At 36.6% G+C, this 17,809-nt stretch overlaps 1 protein-coding gene across 22 annotated transcripts in view; it reads right to left on the bottom strand.

Annotated features, from left to right (window-relative positions):
• The window catches only part of EPB41 (erythrocyte membrane protein band 4.1), a 156,845-nt gene that overhangs the window by 48,607 nt on the left and 90,429 nt on the right, over window positions 1-17,809 (bottom strand). For all 22 annotated transcript variants that reach the window (XM_084874849.1, XM_084874845.1, XM_084874847.1 and 19 more), the window contains exons 8-12: window positions 12,955-13,042; window positions 11,103-11,255; window positions 8,439-8,536; window positions 5,364-5,536; window positions 787-977 (exon numbers count right to left, since the gene is read on the bottom strand). In XM_084874849.1, coding sequence (XP_084730975.1) covers window positions 787-977; window positions 5,364-5,536; window positions 8,439-8,536; window positions 11,103-11,255; window positions 12,955-13,042 — 703 coding nt within the window. The remainder of the gene's footprint in view (window positions 1-786; window positions 978-5,363; window positions 5,537-8,438; window positions 8,537-11,102; window positions 11,256-12,954; window positions 13,043-17,809) is intronic.

Genomic DNA, 17,809 nt, shown 5'->3' on the forward strand with positions numbered 1-17,809 from the left:
ACTCAGGTCTTATGTGGTTTTAAATTTCTAAACAGACATATAAAGACATCATTTTTCTTATAAAGACTGAGTCTATTAATTTCTGTTGTCAAAAGAGAGACTTGTATTTACATCAATAAATCTGAACTAGTACCTCAACTCCATCACCACTTATCAACACATAAAAGATCAGTCCAGTTACTGTTACTCCTGGAATATCTGCTAATTAAATTGGTAATTTTTCAATATGGTTTGGTGACTAAGGGTACAATCAATTCAAAACTATAATTAACTCAGTAGCATAACCTCTCCCACATACTGGATCTTCCCCTTTTTGGAAAGCAACAACCACATAGATGCAATTTATGTAATACCTTTATATTCTCTGACTATGCTGCACATGTATCCAACTTAGGGAAATCAAATTGTATTTTTATCACACTACGCTTACTCTTAAAAAGGAATACGGATATTCTTTTGGATGAGTAAAACATTTTTAAAAGCAGATGATCACAGTGCTTCCATGCTTTATAAACACTATCATCATCATTATCATTATTATTATTATTATTATTATTATTATTTAAATAAAGCTGAGTTAAGGTTGGGGCATGTGAAAACTTCGGAATAGCTCACAGTCTTTATGACATAATTCTATGAAAACATTTTACAGGTTCATGGGATATTTTCTCGAAGAAAGAGCAAAGGAGAATAACTTTGTTAGGATTCTATAAGAATTAATGCGTTGAAAACCTTCCTGGTCAACTTGGAAAGTTAAGTTGCCAGATACGTGAACTTACGACATACCTTCCACACTTCTGTGGCCTCTGGCTCAGCTTGCTCAGGTGGCACTTCTTCCTTTTTCTCTTCAACCTTCACTGTTTCCTTCTGTGTTTTTTTGGCAGGTGCACCTGGCACACTGCCTTCTGTGACCTGACTCTGAGCAATGGCTGGTGCAGAAGTGGGCCGAGGACTTCGGTCTGTTGAATCGACAGCCGCTATTACGTGAGAAAAGGAAAAGAGAATAAATGAAGGCAAGAGTCACTGTGCCACTTCAAAGTCACCAGGTGACCATATGAGTGCTACAGTGTCCAGTGAACTATCACACAGGAGATACAAAAATAAATCAATAGTACTGCTTGGCCAGGTAATTGATGGCAATGAGAAAAACTAAAATGTACAGGCGATCATGTTCCATAACAGGAGTCAGGGTGGAGGTGCTGACATCAAAATAAGAAAAGAAATTGAAAGCTCATTTTATTAAAGTTACCAAGATTGTGTAACCTAGTAATCTGTTTGTTTCAAGAACCACTAATGCAGTTTATGTAGGGAAAGAAGGAGCTTAACCAAATCTTATTTCTTCCATGAAGCCTCTTTGGAATAAAGATCTATGGCCTGGCTGGTATTGCTCAGTGGTTGAGCATTAATCTATGAACAAGAAGGTCATGGTTCAATTCCCAGTGGGAGCACATGCCCGGGTTGCAAGCTCAATCCCCAATAGGGGACATGAGCAGGAGGCAGCTAATCAATAATTCTCTCATCACTGATGTTTCTCTCTCTCCTTCCCCTTTCCTCTCTGAAATCAATAAAAATGTTTTTTTTAAAAAAACAAATAAAGATCTATTTACTTATAGGTAATTTCAGGAACCTAAAAATATATTCTAGAAAAAAAGCAATAAGCTTGATTTCTTCTATGAAGCTTCCTCGGAATGATTACAAAATAACTTGATAAATGGATCTTTTAAGACATGTATGCTTTTGATCCTTGTTTAAGGGTAAATCTTGGAACAAAACACTTTCCTTTTTAATAAGTCATGTGATTAAAATAATACAAATTCAAAATTTTTGGCTGTTAGTCCTTAAAAAACACACACAAAACAAACAGAAAAAAAACCACCAGAAATATCCTCCAACCTTTTGAGTTCTGTCCCGTCATCTCCTTGAGTCTTATCAATTTGTATTATAACTCCTATTCTCTAATGTATTTAAGCCATTAGTTCTCAATCAGGAGTAATTTATGCCTCCCACAGAACACATGGCAATGTCTGGAGACATTTTTGGTTGTTAAAACTGGGAAGAGAAGTGGAAGGAGGTACTGGCATACAGAGTGTACAGGCTAAGGTTGCTGAGGTTAACTAACCTTTTAGAGAGAATATTCAAAGCTTGATCTTTTCAGAGTTTTAGTTTTGATTATTTGACAGCTAAGTTTCAGATTGATTATTTCAAAGCAATCATTTATACTCTTATGATTTTTATCTTCCTTTTTCCAAATAGACTAAAATAAAACATTATACACTTTGTAGTAAAACCTCACTTACCTAACAGTGTCTAGGATTTCAGTGTGTTTCTACATGATTTAATATCTCTGATAACAATTCATCCTTCCATGAACTGAGACTTTTAAATTATTTTGCATGAAAACCTTTACAATTTGTGCTACACATGTTTCTGCCTTCTTAAATGGGGTATACGGAACTTAACTTCTGATAGATTTAGACTTATAAACAGTAAGGATTAGGTAAAACAAAAAAAATTCTATAAATCAGAATGGATAAAAAATTAAAATTCACAACTACTTCATATAGACAACACCAAGAAAGAAATGCTCATAACCCTATAATGATCTCCAGTGCAAGAAATCATTCCTCAGAGGACACCTGGTATAACAGCAGAAATATAATAACATACTTTATCTTTCGATGAAAATTCTGTCCTGTTAAAGTCCCTGCTTCTCATGTGCGCTCTAAGCCAGTCAATGCAAGAATGGCAGATGGTAGACAATTCTAACAACACAGGGGAATGTGACAAAATATTTTGCACACAGTTGTGTTGAAGTATCATTATACATGTGTATTCACACCTCCTCTCAAAGAATTAATTCAACTCTGACTGGCATCACAGAAACAGAGCCCATGCTTTCACCATGTGTTATTTTGCCACTTGCGTTTGGTTTTAATCCAATACTAATATTGCAGAGCCAAACGATTTATGTCTTCAGCAGGCCTAGCCTTGGCAATCTGTACTGCATGTGGAAAAGTAGGTAAAAGTGTGGAAACTGGCAGTTGAAATAGAGGTAGACAGTTGCATCATTAGTAAAATGGGGAAGATATTAACTCCACAGAATAGCCAGGGAAAGCATATTCAATGGCTATAAAAATACTTTATAAACCCTAACTATTAATAACTTTTAATGTCATACCTAAGTCTTTGTATTTCTTTTGTTATGGGTTAGTATTTCAAGAGCATATGGAGCAAAAATTAATTATGTATACATGGATATGCAATTCAAGTGAAAAATATAGCCTGGGAGCCCTGGAGAGACCAATTTCTTTCCTCTTCTCAATAAGACTTCTACAAATTATGGAGCAGAACAGAGAATCATGGCAGTGACTGGGGTCGTTGAGATATAATTCACATAACATACAAAGCACCCAGGTAGTGTGCATAATTCAATGATTTTTAGTATATTCATGGTGTTGTAGGTAGTGAATACTTTTTAAGATGCTTTGGCTCTTCAGTTTAATGAATTAATTTGTTAACTAATACAAGACCTTGATGCATCTGTAGAGAGCACTTAACCTGAAAAATTCAATTATTTCCCATTTCTGGAGTGCTGGTTGTGATAATCTTATGAACCCATTAATTCCAGTACGTATTATATTCCTCCCCTGTGACAACAGAAACTTAGACAATTCTATATTATAGCAGTAAAGAGTAAAACTCAAAACCATCATATTGAGTAAAAAGAGACTTAAATTTTAGTTCTAGCTCTGTAACTTACCAGCACAGCTTCTGCTAGTATAGTACAGACACAATAGATATGCAATGGATCAGTGGTTCCATTACCAGAGGGACTCCACATGAATTAGCTGTGGATCTTAAAAAGGACTTTTGTCCAGGTCCACCATAGACAGATGAGACATCTAAGGGTCAGGCTTGGGGATTTGTTTTAAAGCTCCAAAAAATGATAGGAATGTATTCCCCTGGCAAGAATCACTGCAACCACTACTCGCAGAATGGATGAACTTCCTGGTTGTGTGACCCTAGCAAGTTATATAACTTTTTTGTGCCCTAGTTTCCTCATGAGCAAAACAAGAATTGCTAAATGCTTATTGGTACTAAATAGGAATATATGGAAATGGCTTGAAAAGCAAAAAGGGCAACAAAAATATAAGTTGAAAGATCCTTGTCTTTATTAGCTATCCTTGTGACTTACCACTCTTGTGTAAACTGGGATATGAATCAGTTTTACTTCTTCAGCTAGAGAAACAGATGCTCTGAGCACCCATATAACAATACTCTACTTTGGTTTCTGACTTCTGAACTTTTATTTATTAGCCACCTTTTCTTAGTGGCATAAAGAACTGAATATGGCTTGATACTTCATTTCAGTAATGCTCTCAAATCCTTGATACTTAGAAAGATTCAGACAGATCTTCAGTTAGAATACACAATCACGAAACTTACTTATTTTCTCCCTATTTTATTTAAACAAAATTTGGAGATTCCTGTAATAGGACTGCTTTTTCTGTATATAATTGCCACATGACAAATGATCTAAAATAATTAACTGATTGCTCTAATGAGGCAGACTCTTTTCCTGTTGAAAAAAATAACTATTTAAAAACATTCAAGAGAGATCTGGGCTGGTGGTTCAGTTCGTTAGAGCATTGTCCTATACCCTGAAAGGTTGTAGGTTCCCTTCCTGGTCAGAGCACATGCCTAGGTTGTGGGTTCAATCCCCAGACGGAGTGCATACGGGAAACAACCAATTGATATCTCTCCCTCTCTTCCCCCCTCTCTAAAAAGAGAAAAATCAGCCGAAACCGGTTTGGCTCAGTAGTAGAGCGTTGGTCTGTGGACTGGAAGGTCCCAGGTTCGATTCCGGTCAGGGGCATGTACATTGGTTGCGGGCACATCCCCGGTGGGGGGTGTGCAGGAGGCAGCTGGTCGATGTTTCTCTCTCGTCGATGTTTCTAGCTCTCTATCCCTCTCCCTTCCTCTCTGTAAAAAAAATCAATAAAATATATTTTTTAAAAAAAAAGAGAAAAATCAACAGAAACATATTTTCGGGTGAGAATCAAACAAAAACATTCAAGAAGGCTTTAGTTTAATACACTATATTAAGTTTCACTCTGCAGTAGAGGTTCTGAATTCTAATTCTAGTTGTGTTCAATCTCCTACTATCAGTGGAACTTTGATCTAGTTACTACTCTCTCTGAACCTCAGTTTTTCTTTTCTTAAGATGATTCCACTGACTTAGATAATTAGTGAGATCCATTTCATTTTACCAATGACATTCTTTAATTTGGTTCTCTCATAGGTAACTTCATCCCTCCCTAAAGAGTTAGATTCATAGGAAATCACCAAAATTCAACACAAACCTCCATCAAGGCTCCGGGATGCTCGTTTGCTTGCTGTACGCTCGAAGTGTGGGGCTGGCCTGTCAATCAGAGCACTAGCTTGTCTGGTTTGAGCTTGAGTTCGGCCACTGTATCGAAATTTGGATCCCAGTGCAAGAAATTTGCTTTTAGGAATGGTATCTGTAGATGTCAGTCTAGGGGGGAAAAAACCATAATGATCATATATATTTTATCTCACTCTACTGAGACTGTGAGACTAAAGACAAAAATCTAGATTTTAAAAGTTTCAAAATTTTCGGTTTCCTTATAGTTACTATGATATATTTTAAATCAAGCAATCATTATTTAAATTCTATGTCATTTCTCCAAGTGACATGTATAACTTACTTATATTAATATCATCTTATATTATTATACCTCTATATCCCTTGGGGATCATTTATTTTAATTCAAGGGCCTTATGGTTTTCAAAATCCTTTTATAACACTATAATATTTTCACTACATCCTCGTAATATTGTCATCATTTTATTGATAGAAGAAACTGAACCTCAAAAAAGAAGTTACTTGCTTAAGGTCACATTGCTGTAAAGAGGCTGGGCAGCAATGGAGACTAAGCCCCAGCTCTTTTTCTTATCGCTTAATGTATTACATAAGTCTCCTTTCTCCTCCACTGACCTCTCCCCAGCTGCCCCCAACCCCTAGCACATGCCCTCCCTTCCTTCCACCCGTCTCCACTCCCCATCTGTGTCCATTGGTTATGCTCATATGCATGCATAGAAGTCCTTTGGTTGTTTTTTTTTATCCCCTTCTCCCCCTCCCGCCCCCGAAAGTTGGACAGTCTATTCGATGCTTCTATGATTCTGGTTCTGTTTTTGTTCATCAGTTTATGCTGTTCATTATATTCCACAAATGGGTGAGATCATGTGATATTTATCTTTCTCTGACTGACTAATTTCGCTTAGGATAATGCTCTCCAGGTCCATCCATGCTGTTGCAAATGGTAAAAATTCCTTCTTTTATATAGTAGTGTAGTATTCCATTATGTAGATGTACCACAGTTTTCTAACCCACTCTTTTGCTGATGGGCACTTAGGCTGTTTCCAAATCTTAGCTATTGTAAATCAGAGCTCTTTTTCCACTCTACTAGAATAATTTTGTCAAATGCACTCCAAACTTAATTAATGCCTGGTAACCTATTTAATAGGTTATTTAGTGTATTTTCAACTCAAGAACCCCATCTTTTTTTTTTTTAATAATAAATTTCATTTATTTATTTATTTTTTTTATTTTGTACAGAGAGGAAGGGAGAGAGATAGAGAGTTAGAAACGTCGATGAGAGAGAGTCATCGATCAGCTGCCTCTTGCACACCCCCTACTGGGGATGTGCCCGCAACCAAGGTACATGCCCTTGACCGGAATCGAACCCGGGACCCTTCAGTCCCCAAGCCGACGCTCTATCCATTGAGCCAAACCGGTCTCGGCAAGAACCCCATCTTCTTATGCAGTACCCTGTGCTCTCTTTAGTCACGGTATTTACTACACTGAATTGAAACAATTTATGTGCTGGTTTCCACTATTTCAACCTTGTGTTTTCACTTCTGGCATAGTGCCTGGCATGAATTTGGCACTCAATAAATGTTTGCTGAATAAAAACATAAATTATTACATCAAATACTATAAAAAATATTTTTTCCTTGGGGATCATTTAATTTAGCAAATACTGATTTACTTTTATGTACTGAGCATTACATATCAATAAAGCCTCTTATTTTGATGAAATGCATTTAAATATGCTATCCTACAAGTAAACACACTGGCTGTAGCTGAAATCTATATCATAGATACTAAACACTCAAAATAATTTTTTTTTTTTTACTTTTCCTTACCCTTTTATTTTTTTTTTCTTATTTAAAAATATCCTTACCCTTTTTAAAAACTCTATTTTATTGGTTTGATTTTAAAGAAGAGGATGATGAAAGCATAAACAAAAATCTTAAAGCCAGTGATAAAGGTTCTTTAATTGTGTATAAAATGTATCCCCATGTTTTATTTTTAATTGAGAATTTAAATGTTATTTTCCCTGGCTTTTCTTCCTGTCCGCTGTGCTATAGTACTAAGTATGATATGAAAAATACAACTAAACGGAAAAGATATCATGATTCTCTCTCTTGAGAGCCATTTGCGAGTCAAGTTTATTTATGAATGATATGACATGAGGTCTTGGATTTGCTTCAAAATAATCTAGGAAGTAGTGGGAAGAATTGGGTGGCATAACAGATCAAACAAGATTGGCCTTGGGATGATAATTATTGAAGCTGGGTGATATGCATTATACTAGTCTCGTTACTGTTGTTATGTATGCAATTATCCATAATAAAGAACTTTTCTTGAAAAGGCAAGCTGACAATAACAAGCTGACTCTCCTTTCAATACAGTAATTTGTCTAAGGTCTGTGTTCTCAGCTAGACTGCATGTTCTATCAGGACAGAGACTAGAACTGTCTTGTAGTATATATAGTCTCAGTGCCTTCAGTATCTACACAGAGAACATGCTTAGTAAATAAAGACAGGGGGTTAATGATATGGCCGCTTGAAAACCAGAGGAAAGAAAACTTTCCTCTGATCATCTGATACACTTGAGCTTCAAAGATGGTTCTCCGTGCTCCCTTTCTGGGTTGATTAGCGCCAAGATAATGATTAGCTTCATACCTTTCATCTTTCAGTGAAAAGCCCCACCCCGAAAGTAGTTAAGCACTACTTAGAGAAATTACATGTGGAGGTAGGCAGGGTACCTCCTCCTGATAGGACTGATTTCAGCTCCAGTTAGAGCGATCACAGAGCCCCAGTAAACACAGGTTCCTATATCCTCACTCCTCTACTCCTACCCTTCACAGAAAGGTGCTCTGGGAATGCTGAAGCATGTTTTTCAACCCAAAGGAGGACTGTATTCATTTTGTCTTGCTTAAGATGGTCTTACTTGAGCTAAATAAAAAAAGAATGCCAGTCATTCAAAGAAGTGAATTTTAATAGCAGACTTAAAACAGAAACTTGCATAATTAATTTATCCTTGAAAAATACTGAAGTGAGAACAATACCTGAAAAATGTGTGATGCTCTACACAGACTTTCCATAATTTCTTAGCTGCTCGGTAACTGGGAAGTTTGAATCCGATGGTACTTTCATATTGCTCTTGCTATAAAAACACAAATAAACATTGTACATAAAGGATTATTTGACTACAGTGATAAGGACCAGAGAAATATGGTGCTACAGAAAAGGTCATCAATAATAAAAAGAACATTCCTAATGGCATAAAATATATGAAATATTTTCCTACTTATAAAAAGAAATTTACTCACCGACGTGGCTTTTTCCACAAGGAAGCCAAGAGATGCATCTTATTTTGCTCAGAAACACACACCTATAGAGTACATTTTTCTGGGTCATAATTAAGTTACCTTTTGATTGTCCAGACAGGGCTCTTTCTTAGTCATCATTTGCACTCGGGAAACTAGATTACTTAATGCTCAGGGAATGAGATAGCACATGATTCCTCCAATCAAACAATATTATTTTGCAATTTTATTTATTTATTTATTTATTTATTTATTTATTTATTTATTTATTTATTTTAGCAATAGGAGCTAAAGATGAAAGATTTCGCTGGTTTACCCTAACCGATTTGGCTCAGTGGATAGAACATCGGCCTGCAGACTGAAGGGTCCCAGGTTCGATTCCGGGCAAGGGCATGTACCTTGGTTTCAGGCACATCCCCAGTAGGGAGTGTGCAGGAGGCAGCTGATGAATGTTTCTCTCTCATCGATGTTTCTGGCTCTCTATCCCTCTCCCTTCCTCTGTAAAAAAAATCAATAAAATATATTTTTTTTTAAAAGAAAGATTTTGCCGGTTTGGCTCAGTGGTAGAGCATCGGCCTGCGGACTTGGTTTGAAGTCCCTGGTTTGAAGTCCCAGGTTTGATTCTGGTCAAGGACACCTACCTTGGTTGCAGCATTGCAGGCTCCTCTCCGGCCCTGGCCCTATTCCAGGCTCTTGCAGGAGACAACCAATCAATATTTATCTCACATCAATATTTCTGTCTTTTCCTCTCTCTTCCACTCTCTCTAAAATCAATGGGAAAATATTCTTGGGTGAGGATTTAAAAAATTTTTTTTTAAAGATGAAAGATTTTGGCTCAAACCAATTCTTGAATTATTAATTGCCTTCTCTTTTTTCCTTTAATTGATCATTAATTTATCTTGATACCTCTTTGAAGCAAACCATATTCTGCTAGTCTCTTATCTCTTTGTTCCTGCTTTAAGCATGTTTTTTAAGATGGAAAGAAAACTGACGTTTATTTCTAGTGCCTAATTATTGCCAATATGCTATGACTAGATAATATTACACATGAAAAAACTGAGGTCAGACAAGTTACTTCTCAGTTTCACAATTATAAAGTGGCATAACCAGAATTGCTTGGTTTCCACTAAGCCATTCTACTTCCAAATCATCTGCTATAGTCATAATAGTATACTTATTGAAATCCTACTGTGTTCCTGATTGCTTTCTTAAAGTAAGGATTCTGCATTTTTAGTGTATATTATATAGTTGACATTTAAAGAAACCAAAAACTCCAAATAACTAATTTATTAAAATGTGTGTGTGTGTGTGTGTGTGTGTGTGTGTGTGTCTTCCCACAAAAAAAAGATGGACTTTTATTCACTGTTCCTAGCCCCTAGAGTAGTGCATGGCACAACAGATACCCTCAATATGTATCTGTTGACTGAATGACTTTTGGTTTGAAACTCTTTGACAGAAGTCAGAGATTGTTCTGTGAAAGGCACAGGTAAATAATTATGGTACTAAATAAATGCTTCAATGATCATATGAGATTTTTAAGGTTGAACATCCAGTATTTCCATGTTCAAATAATGAGCCATTTTCACCAGCAGATGGTGATATAAACACACGCAAAAAAAATCCCTTCTACATTAGTATGTTTTCCAGCTTAGACCTTTTGCAACCATCTTCTCATTTGATCTTCAAATCAACCCTGACAGAGAAGGTATTTTCCACCTTGAATGATAAAGAAGTTGAGCCTTAGGTTTCTCCAGGGTCTTTTACTTGGTGGCAGAGTAGGAGGTAGAACTTTTTAAAAAAATTAATTCCTACTTAAACAATTTTCTCTATACATAATGACGATTTAATATAAAAGTTAAATTTGGTCAGCATTAGTATATCCTGAAACTTGCCCACCAACTAATAACTGAATTATCTGACACAAAGTTAAACAACTCTATTAAAAATCTAGAACTTCAGCCTGGAATATATTCCCAGTAACTACTAGAAACTACACATAAAAATACATTTTAATTAAATGAGTAAGAGATTGGTAGTACAAAACATGAGTAACTTAGACTTCACAACTTAAAAATCTCACGCTACTCAATTTAAAACTATTTTCCATGAAGATTTTACCTGAAGTAAACAAGGTACAAGTTTATCAATGCAAGTTTCACTTTTGGCCATGATATATTTACTTACCTAAAGAGAAAAGCCCAGAAAACCAGTAACAAGGAGGAAAAGCAGCATTACAGGACTGATTGAGAAAAGAGACTAACAGCTCCTGCATAGTTAACTACAGAGAGACCTCTTAGATAACAGAACAAGAAAAACAGGAAGCAAAGAGATGTTTTAGACATGATATGTGTTTGATTGGGGGGAGGGGGGGTGTAGGTTTGAGAAGAAACACAAATTCTATACCTCTCCAGGCCGAATCTTGATAAAAAAGCTGCTACGTTTATAAGAAATCTTCAGCACTTTGGGCCAAGGAAAGCGGTTAATTCTCAGCTTATCTTTGTAAACCAGAAGGCCACTAGAGCAGACACCTAGGATGATGTCCACTCCCTCCAAGTCCTGGAAAAGAGAAGCATTAGCATTTCAGTTTTGAGCAAAGTGCTTATCACACTGCTGACTATAATTAGAGAATCTGAAGCTATCAACAACCAAGAAGAATTACAAAGCATACCATAAATAATAAAGCTTAACCTAACAATTATAACCCATGGTACCATTTGATCTATGTAAAAATGTTATTACTCTACCACTTTAAAAACAAAAACCCCTCAATATTTTACCTATCACAAATATCTTTAAAATGTCCAAATCAGACACAGTAATTCTATTTCTGTAATTTATTCCAAGAAAATAATTCATATCACAGAAAATGCTTTATATATGAAAATATTTAGAATGTTTTAAGAGTGAAAAATTGGATATAACCTAAGCACCCAACCTCCAGGGTTAAATTATTGCCCATCCTTTGGTGCAATACATTGTGACCATTAAAATAATTACGAAGAATTTGGGAGATAAACGGGAAAATTGTTATAATGTTCAGAAAAATAAAGCAGGTTAAAGCTGCATATATAATTTGATCACAACAATATAAAAAATATATAGAGAGAAGAAAGATGAATATAGCAAAACATTAACAATGGTATTCTTTAATTGGTACAATTATAAGAAACATTTCATTTTAGCTTTCTATATTTTCCAATTATAATAAAGATGAATTTTTAAAAACATTTATATATCACTAAACTAATACATGCATGTAAAAAATTCAAATATAGAAATATGTAAAATAAAAGTAAAACTCTACCCTCTTTTCCCACACTCTTTAACAGTAATCAGTAATAATGGTTACTCTGTGGGGAAGGGACCAAGAGGTGCACCATGCACTTCCTGGTGACTGCTTGTCCATCTGGTCGTTTAGGTCGTGAAGGTCCTAGGCTATTATTAGTATAGATATAAAAGCCTAAGTGACCTGCCACTGGTAGCTATGACACACACTGACCACCAGAGGGCAGATGCTCAACACAGGAACAGAAACCACAGGCATAGAAACATGGAACAGACTGATGAATCTCAGAGGGAAGCGGGGGGGGGGGGGGGGGGGGGGGTGTGGGATGTGGGGGGGGGGGGGGGTGTAACCTCGGCCTGGCCTGCAGGGATCAGGCCAAAACCAAAACTCTCCAACATCCCCTGAGTGGAACAGGATTGTGAGAGGATGCACAATTATCTTTTTAAAAATATATATATATTTATTTATTTCAGAGAGGAAAGGGGAGAGAGGGAGGGAGGGAGGGAGGGAGGGAGGGAGGGAGAGAGAGAGAGAGAGAGAGAGAGAGAGAGAGAGAGAGAGAGAGAGAGAGAGAGAGAGAACATCAAGATAGAATCATTGACTGGCTGTCTCCTGCAGCTCCCCTATTAGAGATCAAACCTGCAACCCATTGGCTGTGAAACATACGCAGATGCCACGCAACATTTTCAAACATATCTGTATTTTAGGAAAACAATTTCTTTTGCTCTAGGTGTTAAATATTTTGATAACTTGGATGCGAAACTTGAATTCTACTGGTGGAATTACAAAGGGGCAATTCATTTTAATACTTTATACACTTGATTGATTCAATTCATAGACTTAAAAGTCTAACAAGAATTCTTCTTTCTTTAGAATGTTTTATAATAATAACCCCAGATAAAGGTTGGTGAGAAGTATTATATGGCACAGGTCTGATACATGCATGTTAATAAAGGCTAAAGTTATTACCTTTGCTTTATGAAGGTCAACACCATACATAGACAACTTTTTGGCATTCTCAAGGAATTCCAGGTCAGCTTGAGCTGGAGTCATGGACCTTTGAAAGAATACAAATTTAAAACTCTTTCAGTGTCACAGTGTCAACATTTGCAGTAACATTTGTATAATTGTATTTTATATAAACATATATACCAATATGTAAGTATAGGTCATAGTTCTGAAAGAAGAATATTGTAAAAAATGATTCTTAAAACAAGAGATCTTAGAACAACAGAAAGTCCACCAAAAAGCTATCAGGAAAAAAAAAAAAAAAAAAAAGGAAAAAAATCCTACTAAACAATTTCCTTAAAGCAGCCTCATCCATCATCAGTTCTGCCCCTTCCTCTCCTCAGCCTTTTCCCCTACACACATAAACTCCTCCCACTAATTTTTCTTGCTAAAGGGGTGACTAAATTAAATCCTCTGAGGGCATGGTACAACTTACAATATCTTCTTAGCTGCTCTTTTCTCTCCATACCCCTGAATTGAGTTACTATGAAAATTAAACAGAAGGGCAGCTGAAGTTACTTAACTGGAGACTCTTAATGAGGACAGGCTTGATGAAAAAAAAAAAAAAAATTCTAACAGATGGTGTTCCTGCCCACTGATCTAAACAAAATAAATTGGTTAATAGAAGCATGTAGATAATGGAGCTGCTTTCTCTGTTATTAAGGTATCTTCATTACTAGGCATATAATGAATTTGATTTGTTTGAAAACAATCAGTATCACTGCCTAAACACTCACTGTGATGGTGTTTCATTCTCCTTTTTAACTTCCTTTTCCCCCCCAAAAAAGATCTCATGAGCAGTTATGTTGAAGAGAAAGATATCATGCCTAGTGCTGCACAATTCAGACCAATCAAATATAACTTCACAGCAACAACAATGCACCCACAACCCCAAACAAAAATCATGGAAGTGCCTGTTTCCCATAAGACTGCCTCGAGCTATATACAAAGCAGCAGTGGCCTATTCATTTAACAGGAGGAAAAGTCTCTTTCAAACACATCTGTCTTTACCCTCATTAAAAAGAACAAAGGGTTCCTTGGAACAAAAAAACAACAACAACAACAACAAAATCTCAGGAGAGGGGAGAATTGTTCATGTCACAGCCTCCCTGAATAAATTGCTTTTCACAAGCACTATACTGTCACACCTGAATTCTATTTATTAATGGATCTGAAATTGGAGAAAAGAAAATTAAGACATTTACAAATCTGTATAGTCAAAGTCATTAAAAACCATAGGAAAGTTTTATAGTTTTTCCACCCCACATAAGTTATATACTTTTATAGATATGAGTCATTTCATGGTTTTTGTAGTTACTATTATCAATGACTTGAATTTTAGGATTTTTAAAATATACACTGAGTAGCCAGATTATTATACATTTGGAGATCATAATAATCTGGCCACTCAGTGTATATATTTTTATTGATTTCAGAGAGAAAGGGAGAGGGAGAAAGAGATAGAAACATTAATGATGAAAGAGAATCTCAATTGGCTGCCTCCTGCATGCTCCTACTGAGGATCCAGTGCAACCAGGGCTTATGCCCTGACCACAATAGAACCAGTGACCTCTTGGTTCCTGGGTCAATGCTCAATCACTCAATCGCTAAACTACACCCGGCTGGGAGAATTTTAGGATTTTGAAGCTGGAATGGAGCTTGAACATTGCAGAATTCAACACTTTCATTTTGCTGATGAAAAAAAAAGAAAAAAGAAAAAAAAAAAGGCCCTGAGGGATCACATAGTCATGGGCAAGTTACGACTCCTTGTTTAAGGCAGCAGGATTTAGTTAGGACTCGTTATATTGCTTGAATTGGAATCCTGACTCCTACACTGAAAAAGTAGTGACCTGGTGTCTTCTTCAATATCTGAACTATAAAATCAAAATCAATACAATAATTACTTTTTTTCTTTGCTGAATGAATGTGACTCGTAGGACAAAATCAGGTAATGGTTGTGAAACTGCTTTGTAAAATATAAATGTTTAATTTTTTTTATTGCAACAGTGATATACCTTATGCAGCTCATAAAAGAGAAATAATTTTGACCACTTGAATTTGAAGACAAATTTTAAAACAATTACGATAAAATCTTCCCTATACTCACTCTTCCACCAGCTCTAAGGGACAATAATGGGGTTGATCAATTTGAGTACAGATTTAAATTTCAAACTATGTGGTAAAATGCTTTTCTGAGTAAGCATGCTTTAAAAGAGTATTATGGGCAGGTAGTAAAAAGAGATCTTTAAATTTAAATGTATAACTTTCCACCCTAGCCGGTTTGGCTCAGTGGATAGAGTGTCAGCCTGTGGATTGAAGGGGCACAGGTTGGATTCCAGTCAAGGGCACACGCCTGGGGCAGGGGGGGCAAAATGGAGAGGGGGAGGGAGTCCGCCAATCAATGATTCCCTCTCATCATTGATGTTTCTATCTCTCCACTCTGAAATCAATAAAAATATATTTTAAAAAAAATAAAAATATATAATTTTCCTGTTAGTTTAAAATAATATAATTTAAAAAATTTTGAAACACACTTAAACTTAAAAGTTACCTATAACATGAAAACTAATACAAGGTAATGCTGAATGTAAACTGTAATTGAAAAATAAAATTTTAAAAGTTACCTATAATTACAAGTAATATTTTCCTGAACCATGAGAGTAAATTGTCAACCTGATGACCCATCACTTCCAAATATTTTAGTATGTAATTCCTACAAACAAGGACTTTCTCCTACATAACCTCAATATAGTTATGTCAAAACTAGGAAATATTTTCTAAAATATATTCTTATTGATTTCAGAGAGGAAGGGAGAGGAAGAGAGATAGAAACATCAATGATGATGGAGAATCATCGATTGGCTGCTCCAGCACACCCCCTACTAGGGACTGAGCCTGCAACCTGGGCATGTGCCCTGACCAGGAATGGAACTGTGACCTCATGGTTCATAGGTTGATACTCAACCACTGAGCCACAATGGCCGGGCAGGAAATATTAATACATACTGCCATCTAACCCCCAGACTCCATTCAAGGTTAGCCAGTTTCAAAAATGTATAGTAAAAGGATCTAGATTAGCATCACAGTTTCATTTAGTACATGTCTCTTTAGTCTTCTTCAGTCTGGAACAGTTTCTTAATCTTTGTTTCATAATCTTAACCTTTGGAAGATGAAAGAGAATCATTGATCGGCTGCCTCCTGCACACCTCCTACTGGGGATGGAGACCACAATCTAGGCATGTGCCCTTGACCAGAATCAAACCTGGGATCATTTAGTCTGCAGGCCTACACTCTATTCACTGAGCCAGACAGGCTAGAGCCATGGCCATCTCCTTCATCCTACTCAGGCTTCACCACCCTGTATCACCCAGATGGGTGCCTTCCACCCGATGCAGGTCTTAGCCCCATGTGGATGCCTTTCTCATTCTGCTTTATCAACTAACATATGACAGACTTGTTTAAAAATTATTTATTTATTTTTAAATATATATTTTATTGATTTTTTACAGAGAGAAGGGAGAGGGATAGAGAACTAGAAACATCGATGAGAGAGAAACATCGACCAGCTGCCTCCTGCACACCCACTTCTGGGGATGTGCCTGCAACCAAGGTACATGCCCTTGACCGGAATCGAACCTGGGACCTTTCAGCCCACAGACGATGCTCTATCCACTGAGCCAAACCGGTTTCGGCTTGACAGACTTCTTCATTCTATATGAGCTCTGACTTTTCATGCCAGGCTGCACACTCATCCCCATGAACACTCTCCCCACCCTGCTTAGGCCTGAATATCACTAGCCAGACTGCCCTTTTGCACATATGACTATCTTGCTCTGTCCCACCTATTGGTTTTAAAACAAAATTGTTTGAGGAAGCATGTTCTGATTATAAAAACCATATATGTTCATCGTATAAAATTTGGAAAGTATCATTAGGAACACAGGGAAAAAAATCTCCTATAATCCCACCATCCACAGACATCTGTGCATGTAAATACAACATTTTCTAAATGTAATAACATATATCAAACTTAAAGTATTTTTAACTTAAATTTTTAAAGATCATGGCTTTTCCCAGGTTTTCTTTTTTTCTTTTCTTTTTAAAATATATTTTATTGATTTTTTTTTAAAATATATTTTTATTGATTTTTTACAGAAAGGAAGGGAGAGAGATAGAGAGTTAGAAACGTTGATGAGAGAGAAACATAGACCAGCTGCCTCTTGCACACCCCATACCAGGGATGTGCCCGCAACCAATGTACATGCCCTTGACCGGAATTGAATCCGGGACCTTTCAGTCCGCAGGCCGACGCTCTACCACTGAGCCAAACCGGTTTCGGCTATTTTATTGATTTTTTACAGAGAGGAAGAGAGAGGGATAGAGAGTTAGAAACATCGATGAGAGAGAATCATCGATCAGCTGCCTCTTGCACCCCCCCCCCCCCCCCCACTGGGGATGTGCCCGCAACCAAGGCACATGCCCCTGACCAGAATTGAACCCGGGAACTTTCAGTCCACAGACCGTATCCACTGAGCCAAACCAGTTTCGGCTTTTCCCAGGTTTTCTAAGACTCTTGAAAGTAATAACAAATTAGCTGGAAAGAGATTAGGTATCTCTAAACCATTCAGAGAATTTCATGAATTTATTAAATACCACCTAATAATTTACTTCTTGAAAGTACTGCCGCCTACAAAGTGCCTAACCAGGAAGCTTTGGCACTGGTTAACTCTTGCTCATTAAAAAGAAAAGTTAGAACAAAATTTCCCTGTATTTATTTTGAGCAAGTGGGTTCAGGAAATATAGCCATTCAGTGAGT

This window comes from Pipistrellus hanaki (genome assembly GCF_964339955.1).
Source record: "Pipistrellus hanaki genome assembly, chromosome: 2".
Taxonomy (NCBI): domain Eukaryota; kingdom Metazoa; phylum Chordata; class Mammalia; order Chiroptera; family Vespertilionidae; genus Pipistrellus; species Pipistrellus hanaki.